At 39.5% G+C, this 24,186-nt stretch overlaps 1 protein-coding gene across 2 annotated transcripts in view; it reads left to right on the plus strand.

Annotated features, from left to right (window-relative positions):
• The window catches only part of fmnl2b (formin-like 2b), a 54,861-nt gene that overhangs the window by 3,745 nt on the left and 26,930 nt on the right, over positions 1-24,186 (plus strand). For both annotated transcript variants that reach the window (XM_062997670.1, XM_062997671.1), the window contains exons 2-12: positions 917-1,000; positions 9,604-9,684; positions 12,024-12,100; positions 12,408-12,491; positions 12,627-12,776; positions 14,299-14,407; positions 15,347-15,423; positions 19,041-19,134; positions 21,531-21,605; positions 21,706-21,816; positions 22,732-22,881. In XM_062997670.1, the coding sequence (XP_062853740.1) occupies positions 917-1,000; positions 9,604-9,684; positions 12,024-12,100; positions 12,408-12,491; positions 12,627-12,776; positions 14,299-14,407; positions 15,347-15,423; positions 19,041-19,134; positions 21,531-21,605; positions 21,706-21,816; positions 22,732-22,881 (1,092 nt within the window). The remainder of the gene's footprint in view (positions 1-916; positions 1,001-9,603; positions 9,685-12,023; positions 12,101-12,407; positions 12,492-12,626; positions 12,777-14,298; positions 14,408-15,346; positions 15,424-19,040; positions 19,135-21,530; positions 21,606-21,705; positions 21,817-22,731; positions 22,882-24,186) is intronic.

Below are 24,186 nucleotides of genomic sequence, written 5' to 3' on the forward strand. Positions count from 1 at the left end.
TAGTAAAAAAAAAAAACAAATAGACATGGGTCCACATGCAGTTAATACTGAATGCAGAATCAATGCTAAAGCAAAACAGCTGTTTGTGATTTTGATGTGTGATGGTTCTGTCGTACAATAATTACATAATATAAATAGATATTTGGGGTGCTCAGGTCACACAGTGGTAAATTATGGTAGCCCACTACCACTGGTATCCAGGCTTTGAATCCACAGTGGTGCTATTGGCTGGTCGGGCGTCTACATACAGACATGATTGGCTATGTCTGAGGGAGTCCTGTCCAGGGTGCGTAAGTGCATTGCACTCAGTGTGTCAGGGAAAACTGGACCTAATGTGACCCTGATCAAGATAAAGCAGTGGTAAAACATGAAAATGAAACGAAATTTCTATATTTATTATAAGTTATATGAAAATGTACAGATTTTCTATGGATGGATTTATGGTTTGAATTAGAACTGCAGCGCTGTTTCTTAGAATAAGTTTGTACACAGTACTGGTACATGCACTCTGAGGGTGGGTGAGGGTGCGTCTTAAATCAGCAGTCTGAACTCTGTGCTGTGTGAGAATCTCAGTTTTAATCAATCATCAGCTGTTGGAAATGAATTTAAATGATTTTTAACCGGCAGCATGACAAGAATATTGACTTTTTTGGTCAATTATCAATTAACTGGTTAAATGGTTTGGCAACATGACAATCTATCAATGTTGCCGTACAATAACATTGGGATACACTTTTTTTAAATATCTGAACATACAGTTTTCAGTGTACACATGAGATCTAACATTAAGCTTTTCAATGCATTTATAAGCTGCACAGAAGTTGTGATTTGTAATATTCACAATAAAACTCTGGTCCAAATTGTGCCTTTATATAGAATATGTGGATTAATGGGTGATGCTCTCTGTATCTTGCAGAACTCTATGAACCTTCCTCCGGATAAAGTGAGGCTTCTGCGCCAGTACGACAATGAGAAGAAGTGGGAGCTCATCTGTGATCAGGTAAGTGTCATGGATTTCCTGTAATCTGAAATCCGCTAACACTACTGCTAAACCACTAATAACTAATCATCAGGCTTGTTTGAAATGCTGCATTAGGCTCTACAGGAAAAGCATTAGAAGCATCATATAACTAGGCTTGTGGTTTTCACAAGATAAAATAAATTAATTAATTTGTTATACAACTGATGGCTTACAGTTATAGTACATACACTTTTAGAGACATGCAGATCATGGTAATCTTGTGTTTTTAATGGCTTTTGCAACTGTTTTTCAGTGGTTAAATAACTCTATTACACTTGTAGTCATTATGAGGGTCCAAAAGTCTTAGACTAACAAAAATAGTATTCATTACATAGTTTAGACCTTAAAGCAACAGCAACTTGAAAACCAAAGAAGACAAAGAAATGTCATCTGGGCATTTCTCTGGCTACTTAAAGTCAGAAAAAGTCAGGAATTTAGTAACATCTCAAGATGCTCTGTGGAATATTGTAAATTTATGCTGGGATAACATGGATTGTGAGATTTTGCACAAATTGGATTACATTCCAGCTCGAGTGAATGCTTTCATTGCAACAAAAGGGAGACATACATACTACAAAAATCTGGAATTCATGAAAATAGTTAAGAATGTAAGTTTTCCCTCAAATTATTTTGCTGTTTATATGATTTGTAATTAAACATTGTAATCAATTAGAAAAAACATACAAAATCTAAGAATTTTTACCTGTGGTTACCTGTGGCTCCATCAACTTAAAATCTCGACTTAAAATGTCATCAGGAAATTATCTGTGCAAACAGTTGACCTTTAGTGGTAGCTATGCGGTTAAGGTACTGGACTAGTAATGAGAAGGTTGCTGGTTTAAGCCGCACCATCACCAAGTTGCCACTGTTGGGCCCCTGAGCCCCTTAACCCTGAATTGCTTAAATTGTATTCAGTGATAATTGTAAGCAGCTTTGGATAAAAGTGTCTGCTAAATGCTGCGAATGTAAATGTTTAGTAGAAAGTACTTTGAACAGAAGTCTGTTTGCCAAAGTTGGAAAGAAAACCCAAACTGTCACCTTATGCTGAGGAGACATTTGGCTAAATGGGAGATGTATTTTTTTATTACTTATTAATTACTGGAATCAGGCCTGAAAAAGCTGCTCAAACACAAGACTGGTTGCCTACACGAAACACAATTGGCCTTGTATGATAAAGTGGGGTGGTGGGGGTTGAAGGGTTCCTCATTGCTTTTGCAGTTGCAGTCTTTGATGGCCAGTTAAGGTGCTTGCAAGAGAGGTGGGAAATTTCACAGATAGCAGTGTGTGACTCTCTATATGCATTTATGACTCTCTATATGCGTAGCAGTTGGCAACTGTGTGTATGTCGTGATAGTCTGTGGCTCTCCTCAGTCAGAGTGGGTGTCTGAAGTCACAGTTGGGGAACTGGATACGACTAGGAAGTATCCAGGGAGAAAGGAAGTATCCAGTTCCCCAGACTAGAAAGTATCCAGGGAGAAATGCAAAAATGGAATTTTTTAAAAAGCTGCTCAACTCACACAACTGAAATTGGAAATAATAAAATAAATCCTGAAATGTTCAACTATTTTAGAGTTGTGAACCCTATTAAGCTTAAAAGCTAGATTTTGCTTTAAATGAAATCTTCATCAGTTAAATAATGCTGCAAATTAACAATTAACAATTTTTTATAATAAACAATAATTGATGTGGTATTTTAAAGTAGCAGAATATTTTGTTAAAAACCTTAAAAATCTTAAACCTACTGCTAGTCTGTATGATCTAAAGTTGGGTTACAACATGATTAAACCATTGAGACTTAATTTGCTTTGATAGTGTTTTCTGACCATGGTAAAAAACTAAGAAATAGTCACAAAAGCTCAGAGAGGAGTTCATGTCACTGCACCAAAAGGGCAATGGGTATGAGAAGATTTCCAAGACCTTGAACATTCCTAGAGACACCATTGGGAGTATTGTTTAGAAGTTCCAAATTTATAGTACAGCAGCAAAACTTTCTGGCCGTGGGAAAAACTGCAACATTCCACCCAGGGGCCTTAGCAATTCTGTAAGGACAAACAAAGAAAAAAACAGTGTTACTGCAGAAGACTTGTACAATGACCTGATGAAGACTGGGACAGATGTCAGTGGCAACCATTAGAGTATCACCTAACAACCAAGGACTTTGTGGTTGGACTCCATAGTGCACGCCTTCTTGACCAAAAAGCACAGGAATGGTTGACTGGAATACACTAGGAGGAATTTGGATAGGCCTGCTGAGTGCTGGAACACAGTTCTATAGGGTGACAAATCAAAAAGGGAACTGCTCAGCTGCTTGATGGTTGTGGATTCAATCCTGGAATATCCTGTAGTGACTTTTTCAGTCTCCAGATTTAAATCCCATAGACAATTTTTGGTGGGATTGAAAGAAAGCAGTTGCAGCATGAAAGCCATCAAACCTCAATGAGCTGAAAACTTTTGCACTTATGAATGACTACGCCTGAAGAAGGGGGTTGGTTTAACCCCTGTGATGGGACTGCCATCATGTCTTGGGTATTCCTACCTTGCACCCAGTGTTTCCGAATCTGCAATTGATCTGAAAAAATCTGAAATTTTAAGGTGACAGCTTAGGGAATGGCTATTATTTTAATGGCATGACTGACCCATGTGCACCAAGCAAGGTCTATCATGATAGGGTTTGATGTGCTTGGTGTGGTTGGAACTCTAGTGACCTTGTTGATTGTTTTACAGAAGTTTACTAAATGGGCACTAATTCACACAGACACATGTGAAACCCCTTTCTTATTAACTGCTAAATTTATTAACGCCTTCGTACAACCCCAAATCAGAAAAAGTTGAGACTGTATGGAAAAAGCAAATAATAAAACACAGAGTTTCTTACATTTGACTTTTATTTGATTGCAGACAGTTTGAACCTGAGATATTTCAGGTTTTATCTGCTCAACTTAATTTCATTTATTAATAAACATCCATTCCTGCATTTCAGGCCTGCAACACATTCCAAAAAAATTTGGGACAGTACAGCATTTACCACTTTGTAATGTTGTCATTCCTTTTCGCCACACTAGACGTTTTGGCACCGAGGATACAAACAAACACGTCTTAAGATGTACAACAGTACGGGGTTGTCGTTGTTACATTTTTTGTTTCAAAATTCTCCACACATTCTCTATTGGGGACAGGTCAGGACTGCAGGCAGGCCGGTCCAGTACCCGTACCCTCTTCTTCTGCAGCCATGCCTTTGTAATATGTGCAGCATGTGGTTTTGCATTGCCTTGTTGAAAAATGCTGGACGTCCCTGGAAAAGATGACGTCTTGAAGGCAGCATTTGTTGCTCTAAGATCTCAATGAACTTTTCTGCATTAATGCTGCCATCACAGAAGTGTTAATGACCTTTGCCAAGGGCACTGACACAGCCCCATACCATGACAGACCCTGGCTTTTGGACTTGTTGCTGATAACAGTCTGGATGGTTCTTTTCGTCTTTGGTCTGGACACGGCTTCCATTTTTTCTCAAAAAAGACCTGGAATGCTGATTCATCTGACCACAATACACGTTTCCACTGTGTGATGGTCCATCCTAGATGCCTCCAAACCCAGAGAAGTCGACGCCACTTTTTGACATGGTTAACATAAGGCTTCTTTTTTGCACAGTAAAGTTTTAAGTGGCATTTGTGCATGTAACTCTGTATTGTAGAGCTTGACAAAGGTTTGCCAAAGTAATCCCTCACCCATGTGGTTATATCAGCTATTGTTGAGTGGCGGTTCTTGATGCGGTGCCGTCTGAGGGATCGAAGATCACAGGCGTTCAGCTTAAGCTTGCACCCTTGGCCTTTACACACTGAAATTCTTCCTGATTCCTTGAATCGTTTAATGATATTATGCACTGTAGAGGGAGAAATATGCAAATCCCTTCCAATCTTTCTTTGAGGTTCATTGGAGATACAACTGGAGATCCTCTGATCATCTTTGCTCATCAAAGACTCAGCCTTTCCTGGATGCTGCTTTTGTACCAAACTATGAATCACCTGTTGACATCACCTGTTTAGAATCACATCATTAATAAGTTTTTTCACCTCATTACTAGCCCTAAACTGCCTTCGTGCCAACTTTTTTTGGAATGTGTTGCAGGCCTGAAATGCAGGAATAGATGTTTTTTAATAAATGAAGTGAAGTTAAACAGACAAAACATGAAATATCTTGTGTTCAAACTGTCTGTAACCAAATAAAAGTCAAAGTAAATGTAAGGAACACTGCATTTTTATTTTATTTACATTTTCCATACTGTCCCAACTTTTTCTGATTTGGTGTTGTATTTTAATGCCCAAATGATTTACTATGGTATTGCAATGAGATGTGCAACAAGCTTATGGTTAAGTGTCCACATACATTTGGTCATATAGTGTACAAGTATTTTGAAAGTGTATATAAACGTTGACTGCAGGTGGATTTAATGATTGGTTGATCCTGCAGTATTTCATGTATAGTAATCTACTGAAATTGTTAGGTAATTTCAACTCAGATTTGTGATTTTAGGGAAGTGCCTAATAATTTGCAGTAGGAAGTATAAAATCTTTATAATATGTTTTAATTGTCTCTTTGTGTTTGCACTTCCCTATAAGTCTTTACACTTCCTCACACTAACTTCCATTGCTAAGTAAACATAGATTTTAATGGTAATACGTCCCTAACCGTGTTGCCATGGTTACGCTGACGTGCGCCGTGGAGAGCACGGTCGACTTTGGTGGATGCGTTTGGTGAGGTGACTGAGTGAATGAGGTATTAATAATAAATGATCAGATTTCTCTCAGGAGGCACACGCTGGCTGACGGTTGATGTCTGTAATGAGATTAGACGGTGAGATGGGCGAGTAATGCCCGGCAGGATCCGACAATCTGAGTACACCAGCAAGAACTGTTTCTCCTACTATCAAATCTAATCTAACTTGTGTTCTAATGATACCTGATCTTTCTCAATACATCTGAAAACGGAGGCAAATCAATTTCAGCTGCACAAGAGGTGTAAATATTACACGGCCAAGAGTATGTGGACACTTGATCGTGAGCTTGTTGTATAGTCAATTCCAAAAATATGGCAATTGATATAGATATACACCCCCACTTTTTTTGCAGCTTTAACAGCATCTACGTCTGGTCGTTTGTGCCCATTTAGACAAAAGAGCATTTTTGAAGGTTTTTCTTTTGTTATTTAGTACTTATGTGACCAGGCAGTTATAAAAAAGCATTTTACTGCTAATTATACCATGTATGGGGGCGACTGGTGGCTCGGTGGGTAGCACTGTCACATCACAGCAAGAAGGTCCTGGGTTTGATTCCCGTGTCTGTGTGGGTTTCCTCCGGGAGCTCCAGTTTCCCCCCACAGTTCAGAAACATGCAAGTGAGGTGAATTGGAGGTACAAAATTGTCCATGACTGTGTTTGACATTAAAGACTTAAAGAAACCAAAAAGTGTAAAACATGACGTTAAAATCCTAATAAATAAATAAATGTTATAATAAAGCAATAAGCCACGAGAGGCCGTGCGTTACTGCGATTTTATCACGGGGAAGGTCGTTTTCCCCAAAACGTCTTTCCCCGTGATAAAATCATAGCAGTAACGCACGGTCTCGAGTGGCTTATTGCTTTTATAAAACGGCGGTCAACATAAAATATAATAAAATACAACATTCAATAAATAAATGTTTTTATTTACAAAAACACTTACAAAAAGCATTCTTCCGCGAAATCACGTAGTCCGTTAACAGCGTTGCTAGGCAACATGAGGGCGAACATAACATTCACTTTTTCTTTTCAGTGGTGTATTAATATGGAATGATGTGAGGTGGTCATAGGTGTGCGTTTATCGGGGATTTTACAACGGCTTCGAACGCGGCTCATCCAATCAGATTTTAGGACCGGAACTACCCGTTTTATAAAAAAGCATTTTACTGCTAGTTATTCCCGGCTGGTGGATCAGTGGGTAGCACTGTTGCCTCACAGCAAGAACGTCCTGGGTTCGATTCCCGGGTGGATCGGTCTGGGTCCTTTCTGTGAGGAGGTCGCATGTTCTCCCCGTGTCTGTGTGGGTTTCCTGCGGGAGCTCCAGTTTCCTCCAACTGTACAAAGACATGCAAGTGAGGTGAATTTGAGATACAAAATTGTCCATGACTGTGTTTAACATTAAAGATTAAAGTTTGACATTAAGTTCTGTCATGAATGTAACCAAAGTGTGTAGAACACGATGTTAAAATCTTAATGAATAAATATACCATGTAAGACCCTTGTGTGACAAATAAACTTTGATTTGATTTGTATGTGCTGATAACACTGATAAACATTTAAAATGATCCCAGTGGTGTTCCTCCACACCAAGCTTGTCAAACCAGGCTTTTTTTGGACCTTGCTTTGTGCACTGGCCACAGTCAGGCTGGAACAGGAAACCTAAAAGGGTTTAAAAGGGTTTCCACAAAGTTAGAACAATATATTGCTTTTATACACCTGTTAGCAATAGATGTGGCTGAAAGACCCTTGCTCTATACTGTTATTGGTAATGCTATCATGCTGTAAAAATGTCATACTCTTAATCCACTGCTCTGTCACTGAGCTGTTGTTGTCCCTAGACATTCTTATTTCAAAAGATTGTGCAAGCACTCAGGTGGCGCAGAGGTAAATTATGATCCAAGCCCGCTACAGCTTGGAATCAGAGTTCGAATCCCCAACAGTACTATTGGCCATTAGGGTGTCTACATACAGACATAATTGGCTGTCTCTGGGTGCGGTAGGGGATGGATGAGGCCCCACGACGGATTGTCATCCTGTCCAGTGATTCCTGGGCAACTGCATGCACCGTGACCATGACCAGGATAAAGCAGATGAGAAGATTTTGTAAAATTTATTAATTTATATGAAAATACTTTAATGGCCTTCAACAAAGCGCTGTATCTTCCAAAGTCTTAGCACCCTGTTAATGTAGTTAGTTTGGTACTTGATATATTATGTCTGTTGATGCATGCTCAATAATCCAGGTACACAAATCCACAAAGTTGAATCAGTTCATCTGGACACAAGTTTGTTGTAGAGATACGTTTCGTCACTCAATCCGAATGACTTCTTCAGTCTGAAGCAACAAACTTGTGTCCAGATGAATTGATATATTATGCTTTATTATTGCTTCTGAATTCAGTTAAATATATACACAGTGTATATATATATATATATATTACATCAATAAAGAATTGTGGAATTGTTCTGTTTTTATCTCATCAGCTGTTTGGTTCTGAGCTCTGGTTACTGTCTGTGTGGATTTTTGCTATGCTCTTACAGTAGTGTGGGTTTTCTTCTGGTACTCCAGTCACCAAACATCAAATCTAATTCACCCCTCCAACATCAGCATGAATAAATGATTGTCAAGCCTAATGCACCAATGAATCAATGTCCCTTCTAGTCTTGTGACAAGTCTGAAACTTTAGCAGATGATGTAGCTGTTCTTTTACTATTCAATATAATGTAGCTGTCCATTTCCATTAACCCTTCACTGTAAAAGACTATGACTATATCACTCATATTTATTTCATTTTCATTTTTTCCACCGTCGTTGTGGTCTGGTTTTCCCGGAATCACTGGGCGCAGTACAGTAACACATCTTGGACAGGATGGCAATCCATTACGGGGGGCCTCGACTATCCCCCACCGTTTCTTCTCTCAGACATTGCCGGTCATGTCTGTAGGCAGACGCTTGATCGTCGATAGCACTGCTGTGGATTCAAACCATGGATCCCAGCAATAGCAGGGTAGCACAATTTATCACTGTGCCATCAGAGTGCCTACATTATATTATATTCATATTGCAAAAACACATACATAAACACACATAAACAACGTATATATGCACTTCAATTAACATTAAAGTACATATAGTTCACTTATATATTGTTTATAGTTTTAAGTTGTGATTAATAATTATTAAATATCCTGAGTTATTTCAATTTTTAATCATTAATGATGATAAACCTGGTGTATATTAGATTAATACTAATCTATGAAATTGTTGTGGAACTGATGTTTAATTAAAAATAATTGTAACTGTGTAATAGTTGCCCTATCTGCCTGTGGCTGTTTTTCCATAGATAAGTTCCACCTTGGCACTAATCAGGTTTATGGAGTTATTGAAAATAAACAAATGCATCAATAAATAATTTTGATTTATTATAAACTGTTAACATTTAACATAACACTAGGCCCAAGGCAGATATATTGAGGGGGACACACCCTCAGATATCTTGTATTACTCATATCGAGGCAGCAGTTCAGAGTAGCCAGCACATTTGTGCTTGTTTTTGGAAAGTAGGGGAAAAGTGAACTGCTTAGAGAAATTCTTAAGAGACAGTAAGCAAAAGATCTATCTGCCTCCTACTCTACCTGCTGCATTACAGTGCTGTCTAAGTTACAAATTATAATCGTTAGGGTCATTCATTTTGCGGGCTGGACATATCATGGTTTAGATTTGAATCCAATGATTATGATCCATGATAATTGATTAGTATTGTAATATGTGACGTTTGTAAAATTGATCTCCGTGTATATTTAACAGGAACGTTTCCAGGTGAAGAACCCACCGCACACATACATCCAAAAGCTAAGAGGATACCTGGACCCAGCAGTCACAAGAAAGGTGGGTTTTATTATTGTTTCAAACTGACAGATAAGCCAGTAAATGCTGAAATCACTGATGGTTGATAGTTGTATCAAGAGCTAAGTTACAACACACATCAGGGCCATGTAGAGAAAGCCTGTATTGTGTAATCTGACTATGACAATACATGTTTACAACTTCACTGGTGTTGTGCCCCACTCTGCACCCCTGCCTTTCAGAACAGTGTTTTAAATCAGTTAAGTCAAATGGGGGAAAAATATGATGCATTTTATTTAACATTTTCTGAGGTGCACTTTTGTTTCTTTTTTTCTTCTTGTCATGGTCTTGTGCTAAAGAGTCTTACTACACTAAAGGATGAATCTTAGCAGGTACATACCCCATATCTGGAAAAGCTAAGGCATTTTGTGAAATGCAATAAAAACAACAAATCTGTAAATTCTTTGTGCTAAATAAAGGTTTTAGAAAATCAATGTTTACAACACAATGGAAAAAAGTTGGGACAGGGCAAAATAAGAGTAAAAGTTCATAAAACATTTAAGTTACACCATTTTAAAACACTGCACAATCAACAGGTGAATTGTTAACAGGGCAGTTGTAGCCTAGTGGTTAAGGTACTGGACTAGTAACCAAAAGGTCACTGGTTCAAGCCCCACCTCTGCCAGGTTGCCACTGTTGGGCCCTTAAGCAAGGCACTTAACCCTCAATTGCTTAGACAATAAACTGTCAGTACTGTAAGTCGCTTTGGAGAAAAGCGTCTGCCAAATGCTGAAAATGTAAATGTTAACAGGTAGGGTATTATAATTGGGTATGAAAGGAGGATCCACCAAAGGCTCAGCCTTCTCAAGCAGTGATGGGTCATGTCTCACCACTTTGTGCCAAACTTCATGAGAGAATTGCCAAACACATTGAATAAAACGTTACTCAATGCCTCAATAGTCTGGGTAATACTTTTAAATATGCAGGACCTTCGTGCCTTTATGCAGCACTGCATAAGTAACTACCATGCTACTGTAATAAATATGGCAACAAGGGCTTGGGAATACTTTGAAAAAGTGTTGTCACTTATCACAATTTGCCATTGCCTCAGGAAATGAAACCTGATCAATAACGCCAACTCCATTATACCAAGAGAAAGCCATTCATTCATTCTGTAAAGAACTCCAGAATGGGTCCAATCTTAGATAAACTAAATGACAGTGGAAACATGTGCTGTGGTCAGATGAGTCTACGTTTTAGCTTTTTTTTTTTAGATGGCCAGATGAATATGAAAATGACAATCCAGGCTTTTATTAAAGTTTTATTAAAAACCAACATCTATCATGGTATGGATGATTTGCATATGTTTGATGGTTCCATCGACACAGAGGTATATATTGGGAAATTAGAGAAACATTTGGTGCTATCAAGACAACATCTCCACAGTAGTCCACAGTAATTTTAGCAAGACAATAGCAGGCCTCATTCTGCATGTGCTACAGCATGGTATAGACAGAATGCTTGTGTTAGAATGGCCTCTCTGCAGTCCAGATAAGTCTTTTATCGAAAATGTATGGTGCATCATGAAGACAAGAATCAGATAAAGCCGGCCACGGACTGTTGAGCAGCTAAAGTTTTGTACCCAGCAAGACTTACACTGTACCCATTATTAAAAATTAGTATCCTCACTCAAAATATTAAAAAGTGTAATTAATTAGAAAAGTGAGTGGAGCTGATAATATGGACAGTGAGTGTAGAAACAAGGAGGTGGTTTTAATGTTATGGCTGATCAGTGTATAAACAATTTAAATAATTTTAGATTGATTAAAAGAATTTGGCAGAATATTAGAAACTGAACTGTCCTGAGCCTTATTTATTAAAAAACAGGAACCAGACATGCTTGAATGGGACATTATTCATCATAGTGATTGATGCGTTTGCCTGAGTTCTGAGTTCAGAAGAACTTTTTGTTATATAGTAAATATGACATGGTTATGTATGGAAACATCCTTGGTGGAGAAGCAACTGCATAGGGCAGAGTGCCAGGAAAAAAAACTCATTTCCTACGTAAGTGGCGTCCAAACTACAACCTGCGGACCATTTTTGAAACAGCAGGTATTTTAGAAAGGCAGTTTTTTAAAAACTACTTGAACTGTTTTGTTTTATTACAAAGAGTCTGTGGTCCGTGTTTGCATATTTTTACTACATCTGGCCCCCAACAGGAAAAGTTTGGACATCCCTGCCCTACATTGTTCAGTTAATTTAACTTGCACTACCAATAGAAGTGGAAATGTGGCCTTAACCTCATTATCCTATCTTTAAATTAAATATGTGTTGGTCTGCATATTTTAATCCTGCAAGTATTGATCTTTTTCCTGCAGAAATTTAGGAGGCGAGTGCAGGAGTCCACCCAGATACTCCGTGAGCTGGAAATTTCACTTCGGACCAATCACATTGGGTGAGTTACAGCTTTAATTAGTCAGCTTAGATAGGACTTACAGTTCCTTTTTAAAATATGCATAGAATTACCTTGCTCATCAGTACAGTATTTCAGTGTATTGTGGTCTATTAAAAGGGCACGGGCCAATATTCCTTGTCTGTACAATCACAAATAAAGTCGAAATATTGAAAGAGCACAGTAAAACAGTTGTATAATCAATGTGATTAAAGCAAGTGATGACAGTTGAGTGAGTGTATGTAAACTTCACCTGCAATTAATTAACATGCTAATGAAACTTATTCTTATTCATTCTTATTATTCTTAGGTGGGTGAGAGAGTTTCTGAATGAAGAGAACCAGGGTTTGGATGTACTGGTTGAGTACCTGTCCTTCGCCCAATATGCTGTCACGTAAGTGTCGATCTTCTATCTTTCAGACTCGTCTATCATGCTGTACCTACAATCATTTGAGTTGATTTGTTGCTTTGGTTTATTCTGAATGCATAGCCACTTGTTCCTATTTCTTTCTGTCTCGATTGTGCACAGTTTTGATGGAGATGCAGCGGAGAATGCTAGTGGAGAGACGTCTGTGGAGACTCCGTGGAGCAGATCCATTGAGGATCTACATGGCGAAAGCAATCTGCCGTCACCGGTCAGCAGTAGCAGTATTCAGCGCTCCACCCGACATTCCATAAGGTAAACAAGTCTGTGTAAATGTTCACGCAGTTTACACTGTTAAAACGAAATGTGTAGTAAATTGCTGAGAAATACACTGGCCCAAAGTATGCGAACACCCCTAAAATGCTAAGCCTGTTGGCACTGTTTGAAACACCCTTCTAATTATTAGGGAAGATGTCACGCCCTTAAGTACAAAGCCAGTTCTATTAAAACATGGTTTGACAAGGTTGATGTGAAAGAAATCCAGTGGGTGCTGATCTCAAGCCTTTTGAACAACTTTGAGACCCCACAAATGTCCTTTTTACTGAACAAGCAGGGGCGGCACAATGGCTCGGTGGGTAGCACTGTTGCCTCACAGCAAGAAGGTCCTGGGTTCGATCCTCAGGTGGGACGGTCCGGGTCCTTTCTGTGTGGAGTTTGCATGTTCTCCCAGTGTCTGTGTGGGTTTCCTCCGGGGGCTCCGGTTACCTTCCACAGTCCAAAGACATGCAAGTGAGGTGAATTGGAGATACAGAAATTGTCCAGGACTGTGTTCGATATAACCTTGTGAACTGAAAAACCTTGTGTAATAACTACCGTTCCTGTCATGAATGTAACCAAAGTGTAAAACATGAAGTTAAAATCCTAATAAACAAATAAACAAATACTGAACAAGCAAGAATCCACACAGACATTCTACAAAATATGTTATAGCAGTGAGGATCATCGTCATAATAATGTTTTTGAATAGAACGTTTTTAATAGAAAGAAGTTCAACAACCTCTTAATTTGGTGTCCACATATTTATAGAGCTCTAAATTAAGAGTGGAGCTTGTATGTACGCTGATCTACATTCTTCTCTCAAAAGGCACCAGACCTTTGTTTACAACAAAATCAGAGGAAATTGCATGATATCACCACTTTGTATTGAGCCAAACACTGAATCTTTCATCCAATACAATCCATTATTGCCTAAAAATACCAAAGGTCCAAGAAACTGATCAAATTGTGGCCAAAAACAGATCAAGGCACAATGTCTAAGGCATTAATTGTTTCCAGACGAAGCTTGACAACTCGTCTGTTAATTTTCTTTTTCCTTTCAAATAGAGCACTGTTTCATGTACTTGTAGAGTATCAGCCAATTGGTTGGTTCCAAATGACATTCAGACTTCCTAATATAAAAAAAAAATCTGCTGTTTGAAGTCTATACATAGCTTTTTAGACTTTAAACACACCTAAGAGGGCAAACTGTCCCGCTCCCAATGGCTAGTTTCTATATGTTGTGGTTGGGTGGCACGGTGGCTCAGTGGGTAGCACTGTCGCCTCATAGCTAGAATGCCCTGGGTTCTCCGGGAGCCCCGGTTTCCTCCCGCAGTCCAAAGACATGCAAGTGAAGTGAATTGGAGATACTAAATTGTCCATGACTGTGTTTGACATTAAACTTGAACTGATGAATCTTGTGTAACCAGTAACTACCTGTCATCTCATGAATGTAAACAAAGAGTGTAAAACATGACATTGAAATCCTAATAAATAAATATGTTGTGGTATGTTTTTGTAGGTCCAATACTCTTCCCAGCCGTAGGACCCTGAAGAACTCACGCTTGGTGTGTAAGAAGGATGACGTGCATGTGTGCGTCATGTGTCTTCGAGCCATCATGAACTATCAGGTAAATTCACATTTTTTTTAGTGTTTTTTTAGTTGTTGTTTTTTAACTTGATATACTGTATGGCTAAAAGTATATAGGCACCTGAACAACAACTTATTTGAGTTCTTTCAAATCCATGGGAATTAATATGAAGCCCCAACTTTGCAACTATAGCAGCCTCCACTCCTCTGGAAACGGTTTCCACAAGATTTTCCACAAGTTTGTCTATGTGAATTTGAACCCATTCCACCAAAAAAAGCATTTGTGAGGTCAGGTAATAATGTTACTTTAAAAATGTAAATCAACAGCCAGGCCTTTTTTTTATCCCAAAGGTGTTTATTGTGCTTTAAGCTTGCAAGCCTTTGGAGTTTCTCCACACCAATAGAATATAATGGAATGGAATAAAATAGAATAGAAACTTTTTTTGCCATTGTACACAGTACAACAAAATACTGTGTGGTACTTCTCAACATAAATGAATCATATTTAAAAAAAAAGCAACAAAAAAAACAACAGCAAAAAAAAACATACGACAACACGCAGACATAAAACATGCAGTCAAGATAAGATTTGAGGTGCCAAGTGGCAAAAATAAGGTGCAAAAATGTGTGAGTTCTTAAGGGTTTGGGCAGGGGTGTACAGAGGGAGTGATGGAGGTCACAGCTCTGGGGAAGAAGCTGTTCCTCAACCAAACTCTTAAAGCCATGTCTTCATGGACTTTGACTTGTGTTTACAGGGTCCAGTCATGCTGGAACCAGAAAGTACATTTTACAAACTCTGTATAGAGTTTATATAGTGGATTTATAAGTGAGTTCATACTTCTGTTAGCAATGGGTGTGGCTGCAACTCACTCATTAATAGGGGTGTCCACATATTTTTGGAAATACTGTGTAATTTTTGGATACATGGTATGAACAGCCAGTATTAAAACTTATTTCAATTCATTCTCTCCACATGTAGTATGGCTTCAACATGGTCATGTCTCATCCACATGCTGTGAATGAAATTGCCCTGAGTCTCAACATTAAAAACCCCAGGTAAGTAATCACATTTTCATTCTAACTCCCTTTGTTCTCATCACTTTCACCACGGTGCCAGTTACACTTCCAAAGCTGATGCCTAATTTACAAATTGGCTGGGTCCTTCTTGCTTTATTGATAAAAAAAACAGCATAATGTAGTGAGCTTGGCACTAACAATCAAAAGTAAGCACCAGGAGGACAATTAGTTCAGCATTCAGAATATAGATTTAAACAAAGTTGGCAGTAAACAGGTAATTAAAAGCAGTAGCTTAAAATCTGAACACTCACTCAATTCATTTATAAGCCGCTTATTTTAATCAGGGTGGTGGTGGTGGTGGTGGGGGGGGGTGTTGGAGTTTATCCCAGCTCGATACAGAAACACCCTGGAAAGGGCGCCAGTCCATCGCAGGGCAGACACAGAAACACATTGGCACCTTAACACACACGCACACATACACACAAGGGCAATTTTAGTATCTCCAATTTACCTGACTGCATGTCTTTGGATTGTGGGAGGAAACCAGAACTCCCAGAGGAAACCCACACAGACACGGGGAGAACATGCAAATTTTACACAAAAAGGACCCAGACCGCTTCACCTGGGAATGAAACCCAGGACCTTCTTAGAGGAAGAAGAAGAACTCCTTTATTTGTCATGTATACAGGTGTAGAGTACAACAAAATTCTTTCTTCACGTATCCCAGTTTCAGTGGCGGCTCCTGCCAAATCTCACGGGGGGGCAATTGTTGCGATGATGGCCAAGGGGTAGGCGGTTAGGGTTGCATCTATAAACGATATAACGGGTCATACACAGTTTTATTTAGGCTGTTTAACATTTATTATTTTCATTCTTTATAATAATAAATCAGAACCATATTTTAGGCAAAACAACATAAAGAACATCATGTAACATTTTTTCTTAATAGTGTAAACAATATTTTTACATAATCCATCTTCACACATTCAGCCCCGGTTCTGGACTGCGTTGCTTAGGGGGCAGTGAGAGAAGTGCCGGCCCTGCTTGTGTTACTTTACTTTCTCCCTACACACGGTGTTACTAAGACTAAAAGTGAATACTACTTAAAATAATAACCGAACCCCTTTTAATTCCCACGGTAGCAGCAGTTTCCTTCTGTTTCATACATATCGCCCCGTCTCAGTCTAATCTGCAGCGTTTCTCTCCCATTGATAAAAATGCGGAGCACCATGTTTAGTTTCCAAATAAGGAACGATTACATGTGACGCAGGCACGTAAGTGCGTGCCCCCCCGGAAGTCGTTCAAAATGCATTACAGCTCGTGCAATACGAAAAAAAGAGCTTTAACATGAGAGTCTATGAGAGCAATCTGGGGCGATTCTGAATCAGAGCCTGATCGCCCCAAAAGGGGCGGTACTGTACGGAACACAGCTCGACGCTGATTGGACTACGATATTCCGAGGCAAGACCGGACTCCAGAACAGTCACAGCTAGTTTAACACTGGTTGAATGTGATAGAAAAATTCCTTCCCTTTCGCCCTTTGGTGGTGCGTCACCCGATCACCCTAATGAACGAGCCGCCCCTGCCCAGTTTGTTTGGAAGCTCAGGTCAGAGCGCAGGGTCAGCCATTGTACGGTGCCCCTGGAGCAGAGAGGGTAAAAGGCCTTGCTCAAAGGCCCAACAGTGGTTGCATTGTTGCTGTGAGACGACAGTGCTACCTACCAAGCCACCATGCCACCCAATAAATCTAAACATGCTAATTACAGCAGAGATGCAGTCAGTATCCAACTTAACCTCTTGAGACCCTGCGGTCACATATGAGGACATAACATTTTGGCTTTGTTATGCCTAATTCCTTGACCTGCTAAACTTAGACCGATTGTCCCCATTAGTGGACACTTTTGTCTGACATCTAGTGGTAGCAAAAGTACTAGAAAACTAATAAAGTTTGTTTGTTTCTTTATTAAGATTTTAACATTATGTTTTACACTTTGGTTACATTCATGACAGAAACGGTAGTTACTCATTACACAAGGTTCAGGTTATATCAAACACAGTCATGGACAATTCAGTGTCTCCATTTTACCTCACTTGCATGTCTTTGGACTGTGGGAGGAAACCAGAGCACCCGGGGGAAACCCACACGACAACATGCAAACTCCACAGAGAAAGGACGCGGACCGCCCCATCTGGGAATCGAACCCAGGACCTTCTTGCTGTGACAGTGTACGACAGTGCTACCCACTGAGCCACCGTGCAACCCAACTAATAAGGTTAAAAATGCATTGAAAAAAATCAAAGCTCGGGTCTCAGGAGCTTAAAAAAGATATAATGTACATCTTGTTCTCCCTTTTTTGGCTATTTCCAAATTTCTGTTACAATTCCTCTACTCCTGGCATCATCCCCACTCTGACAGAGGAGGGTCACAGATGAACACCCGTCTCCTCGGACATGTGTAAAGTCGCCAGCAGTGTATTTTATCAATCTGTACCATGAGGAGTCACTCTCTGACCCGTGTGCATCCTCCACTAATTGAGCCAGCACCTCTACCAGGCTGGTAGCACCATTGACTCTTGAGCTTGAACTCCAGGGGCTTGGACTAGCATATTAGACTGCTGAACCACCTGACTGTTACATAGTATTTTTGGATGTAAGAGCACAGCTTTGGCTTCACCTGAACAGTTCATCATGTGCAAGCCATTAGGCCCTAATAAAATATGCGCTGTGTTGATTAAATTAACAACAGCAACATTAATGATGATAATTACTTTGCAATGTCTGTTTCAGGGTTTTTTTAACTTTTTCTAAGCTACCCACATTTTATTCATGATTTTTACCACGACCCAGGCATTACAAACAATGCATCAAAACGAAACACAAAATTAAATATAGTTAATGAATGAAAATGGTGGTAATCTGGTCCCACTATGGTTTACAAGATGTAATGTAAAGCCTTCACATGGGGGTGTACGTGGAAAAGTTTTTTTTTTTAAATACTATTTTTCTCTGTGACCCATATTTTTGGCTCTCAAGCTCTCCTGGCTTCAGTATCCTAAGTATTTACACAGTGTAAAAATTAGAATGATTTTATTTAGTTTGGCCTGCCAGTGGAAATGATTTCTACAATTCACATTTACCCTAAACAAAACCATTACTTCTCCAATACAATTACTGGCACCAAGTTGATGAAAGAGGATTATAAATGCAAATGTCTAACTTCCTCTGCTCGTGGCTTTTAAAAATGGCTTTTCTAATTGACTCTTTGTCTTGGTGGATGAGTATCATTCTGAGCTTTCAATTTGCTTTTAGCTCTCATCATTGATCAAAACCCTCATTGATGGCCTCTGCCGTTAATACACTCACAGCTCTGAGTAGTTGAATATTATAATCCTGCTGATGAAATCAGTGACTGAAGGCTTCTTCTGCTTACTAAGCCTCCGAGGTGAAAAAACAATAATGCATTTACCCTGGTAGTGTGAAATCTTTAGGATGGATGGACCAATGGATGCCAATGTAGGCAGGTCATCAACAGTCTGTGAAACAGCCAATAATTATATCTGCTATGAAGAACGAGGCTGTTTAATTGGTTAAAAACAGACAACAGCAAGATCACCAGAGATTGGTGTTCATCGTCTCTTTTTTCTTATGTGTATCAGGACTAAAGCTTTGGTACTGGAGCTGCTGGCAGCTGTTTGTCTTGTGAGAGGAGGGCATGAGATCATCTTGGCAGCCTTCGACCATTTTAAAGAGGTAAAGAACAGTACTGTTTGTTTATCTATCCATCCACCCATCCATCTACTCATCCATGCACACATACTGTATCTTTTTCCTCATGTTGTCAGACTATCTGGCAACTCTTTCATGTAGTTCTGATTTGTGAGGTGCTACAGAGATGGTTGTCCATCTCTGTAGAGTAGCCTTTGATATTTTTCTAGCAAAATTCCTTATTTAATAGGCTTTTCCATTGAAATATCCAAATGTTTGTCCATTCCCTGTCTAATTATCATTGCTCCTTCCCTTTCCCATTTTTGTTTGACATCATCTGTTGAGTGTGTATATTCATGGTAATAAGGGTTTTATCATTAGATGAATATGCTTTAATTAGTAGTTTAATGTGCTTATCCCCATATCCCCGCTTCACTTTCTGGTCCAAGAAATTTCTGATTTAAAGATACGTTGCCACCAGTATGCTGGGCGCCAACTAGCCGGCATAATTGGCAGTGCCTGCAGCAGACACGTTTCTGCTAGGGCGGGATGACCGGACTATGTGGGTGGGGTCTTCAAACGCTGTATAATGACCCTGATTAACAGATAGAGAGGTGATCTAAACGAGAGCGACCCCCAATCTTATCATTATAAAGCCCTGAAACACCAAGAGCTGAGCAAACATACCAGTCCCCTCATCCAACTGGTCCTGAGTCACTGCACCGATACACCACTAACACACACAGACACTCTAATAACATAAACAGATACACCACTAACACACACTAACACAATAAAGACTCAGGAACAGGAGAAATCTGCAAACCCAATTAGAATAAACCAAATTACACAAAAACTCAGAATTAAATATCTAAATTATTGGGAAACTGAAACTAAAGCTCAGAGTAAAATGCAGTGTTATTTGGCCCTAAACAGACACTACAGTACAGCAGATTATCTGAGCAAAGTATCCGACCCTAAATTAAGAAACACCTTGACGAGGTACAGACTGAGTGCACACGACCTGGTCGTGGAGACGGGGCGACACACTCGGTCCTGGCTGCCCCGGGAGGAGAGGTGCCAGCACTGCACTCTCAGTACAGTAGAGACGGAGCTGCACTTCCTCACCCAGTGTACCAAGTACCACCACATCCACTCCCAATTCTTCCCTAAATTTAACACCGTCATCCACAACTTTACCTCCCTCCCAGACCCCGAAAAACTGCCCCACCTACTGGGGGAGCACAGAGAGAGCTGCACACTAGCAGCACTCTATACACACACCTGCCACCAGGTGAGGGACAGCGGGTGACCATGTCCCATACACACACACACACACACACACACACACACACACACACACACAAACTGATCGTTATTATTACCTCGTTACTGTAAATATTATAATTTTTATTGTTATTATTTTGCACTGTTTTTATTAATATTTTATTCTATTTTATATTTTTGCACATGTAACTGTTTTGTATATATTTGTTCTTTCTTATTGTTATTTTTATTATTTCTCTGTAACTCGCTTTGGCAATACGAATGTCCTTATTTGTCATGCCAATAAAGCTTCTTTTGAGTTTGAGTTGAGTTTGAGGCGCCTGTGCAGAATGCATGGGTGAAAAAGGGTTCCGCTAAGAGCTGCGCGTTGATTGGAGGAAGAGTGAGCAGCAATATACCCACCTCGACTGCAATCAGGGATCCCCCAGCAGCGGAAGACAAACTGACTACACTAAATTGGGAGAAAATGCATAAAATGAAATAGAAAAAAAGATACCTGTAAAAAGATACTTTGACTCTACCAGATTCTCAAGTTTTCGATGCCATTGGCAGTAATACCCCCCAGTACCAGGACTGAGGCAGGGTTTTAAAAGTGGCATGGCCACTGCCCATTGGCCATTTTTTGGAGTGCATCTAAATTTGAGAAGTGAATCCTAAATAACAGGGACTTACTTGGCATGTGAGTGGTGTAGCTGTCTATTAATTATGGCCCCCTAATTTCTTGTTATTGTGACTTACTATAGTCGATTTACTATAGTTCTTTGTGTCATATAAATAGGGTTAGTTTGACTCTACCAGTTGAGAAGTACATGAAACAGTGGTCTTTTGCCAAGGTCACAAAGGAAACCAATTATTTTTAATTATTTAGTCAGGTAGAAAGAATAGAAATTGAACTTGTCACGTTCAAGTGCACATTTGGTTTAAACTGTAAGCTTGCAATAATAACAAGTGAAAATTAACATTTATAAAATACATAAATGTTTAGTTTTTAAATAATCATTACTTATAATTGTGAGAGATGTATGATTATGCAGCCTTTGTTTGTAATTTGCCGTCAGTTTAGCAAACTGCTTGTGATAATGACAGTATTCTGTGTAAATAAAGGAGCTGCATAACGTTGTTGCTATAACATGAGCTCGTTTTTGTTCTTGCAGGTCTGCGCCGAGTCCCAGAGGTTTGAGAAACTAATGGAAGATTTTAAAAATGAGGACAGCAATATTGATTTTATGGTGGGTTAATGTGAGAGCGCACTCATCCTAATAGCTTCCTGTGTGCATTTGTGCTGCTAAAAACCATTTTTCTTACCGTTTCTGGGGATTTGTGCTGTAGGTGGCTTGCATGCAGTTCATTAACATCGTGGTGCACTCAGTGGAAGACATGAATTTCCGAGTTCACCTACAGTACGACTTTACCAAGCTTGCACTGGATGAGTATCTGGAGGTAAAATGTTAATATTTATTTTAGAATTAATTACTTCTAACAAAGTACATACAGTTGAAAGAATATGTTTGTGAACCCTTTGGAAATATGTGTCAGCAATTGTTTTATTTGCTATAGACAGTCATTTTTATCTCCAAATATCAGCCACTATCAGCCGGACATGCATCCACACAGACATGATTAGCCATGTTGTTATACTGGTCAGACAGCTTAGCCATTGAAAGGTGCACTTGTCAGTGTAAAATGAGGTTCCATCAAGAAGGACATCCAGCATAAAAACTGAGCCAAATAAGATATTTGGTCCAGAAGGATCCCATGTGGCCTGATAGTGGTATTAATCTGATAGTGGTATTAGTTCAGGCATACAGTGTTTATCAATTGATGTATTTTTACTAGGGATGTAACGATGCACCACAAGACAATTAAAAATCGATTCACATGTGTAACTATTCAAATCGGTTTACATGTATAATGAATCGATATTCACTTTAAACAGTGGAGGGCCTTGGCGCTATTCACCTCACCTGGTTGACGTCACTACAGTGTTGCCAGGTTTGGAATTTTCCAGCCAAATTTATTTATGTGAGGATACTTTCTTTACCTACTTCAGAAATTAAAGGACATTGATAATTTAGATAAATAAAAGATAAGCACAAATACAATATTTTACTTAATTTTTAAGAGAAATAATAAAAGGAAACCTTGTCATAATTTGTCTTCTTAAAAAAATCGGGAAAAAAATGTATCGAGAACCCAGTATCGTGAATCGCATCGCGGGTAGAGTGTATCATTACATCTCTAATTTTTACTAGGTCTCATATTTGATTTACTGGTCCAAAGGGTTCACTCACTTTTTTGCAACTGTACACACAGCCACACATTTATACTCATTTTCTCTTTCCTGTATGTGCGCAGAGACTAAAGCACACAGAGAGTGATAAGCTGCAGGTGCAGATCCAGGCTTACCTGGATAACCTGTTTGACGTAGGAACACTTTTGGAGGATGCTGAGACCAAAAATGCTGCACTGGAACGTGTGGAGGAGCTGGAGGAGAGTCTGTCCCATGTATAAAGAACTCACATTATTTTACAGTCCTCATTTCACATCCCATTCATTTTGAAGAGATACAGATTACACAGGGCTTATAATTACATGCATGCACACACACACACACACACACAGTTGCCACTGTTGGGGACCTGAGAAAGACCCTTACTTTTCGGGTGTGCAAATCAAGTGCAGTCATAATTGTATATAAATTGCTAAATGATGCACGTATAAAGTGCTTGGGCTTGTTGTCATGCTTTAGAATGACACTGGGACCAATCAGTCTTATCCATAATGGAACTGATAGATGATAGATAAGAACCCTGTACTTCTCAGCTGTGAGGGGGGCATTCATTTTGAATGCAGTTCAATTTTGCTAGTTCTGAGATGAGACGGGTGCTGGATAGCATCCGATTTCAAAGTTGCCATAGCCGACCACTATTTCTCAGCACCAGCATTGAATAATGGATGCGTGCAGCCAAATACAGGATAATCCTTTAATAAAACCATTTTCAGAGTGCATGCAAACAGTTCACATTTAAACAGACACAACAACACTGGAGTGAATTTGAGTTTGAATTTGAATGTCCTTGACTGGCCCAGACTTAAAACCCGTCTTACCTCTTTACTGGATCCTTAAGACGGCAGTTCACAGACCCTCATCAACCAGTCTGACAGAGCTTCTGCCATGAAGTATGGCATAAACTGCTCAAATCCAGGTGTATGTATATGCAAAGGCATGCAGCTGTAACTGCTGCCAAGCGGCTTAGAATACTTTTGTGAATACGTTTTTAGAAGGGTTTTTTGTTTTCATTCATTCATTTATTGTCTATTTTGCCATCGCTTTATCCTATTCAGGGTCGCAGTGGGTACAATTTCCCTGGCAAAAGATAGAAAACACTCTGGACAGGTTGCCAGACCAACACAGGGAAAACACACATACACATTTACACCTAGAGCAAATTTAGTAGCTCCAGTTAACCTGACGGCATGTCTTGGGAGTGTGGGAAGAAACCGGAACTACCACACGGACACAGGGTGCCATATAACAGTGACAGTGGTGGCCTAGTGGGTAGAGCTTTGGGCTATCAACCAGAAGATTGGCGGTTCAAAACCAGGCTCTGCTATGCAGCCACTGTTGGGTCCTTGAGCAAGACCCTTAACCCTGTCTGCTCCAGGGGCGCCGTAAGATGGCTGACCCTGTGCTCTGACCCCAGCTTTCAAACAAGCTGGGATATACGAAGAAAGAATTTCATTGTACTGTACAGCTGTGTATGTATATATGACAAATAAGGGATATCTTCTTATAAGATATGAAAAAAC

This window comes from Trichomycterus rosablanca, chromosome 6, assembly GCF_030014385.1.
Source record: "Trichomycterus rosablanca isolate fTriRos1 chromosome 6, fTriRos1.hap1, whole genome shotgun sequence".
In the NCBI taxonomy this organism is placed as follows: Eukaryota; Metazoa; Chordata; class Actinopteri; order Siluriformes; family Trichomycteridae; genus Trichomycterus; species Trichomycterus rosablanca.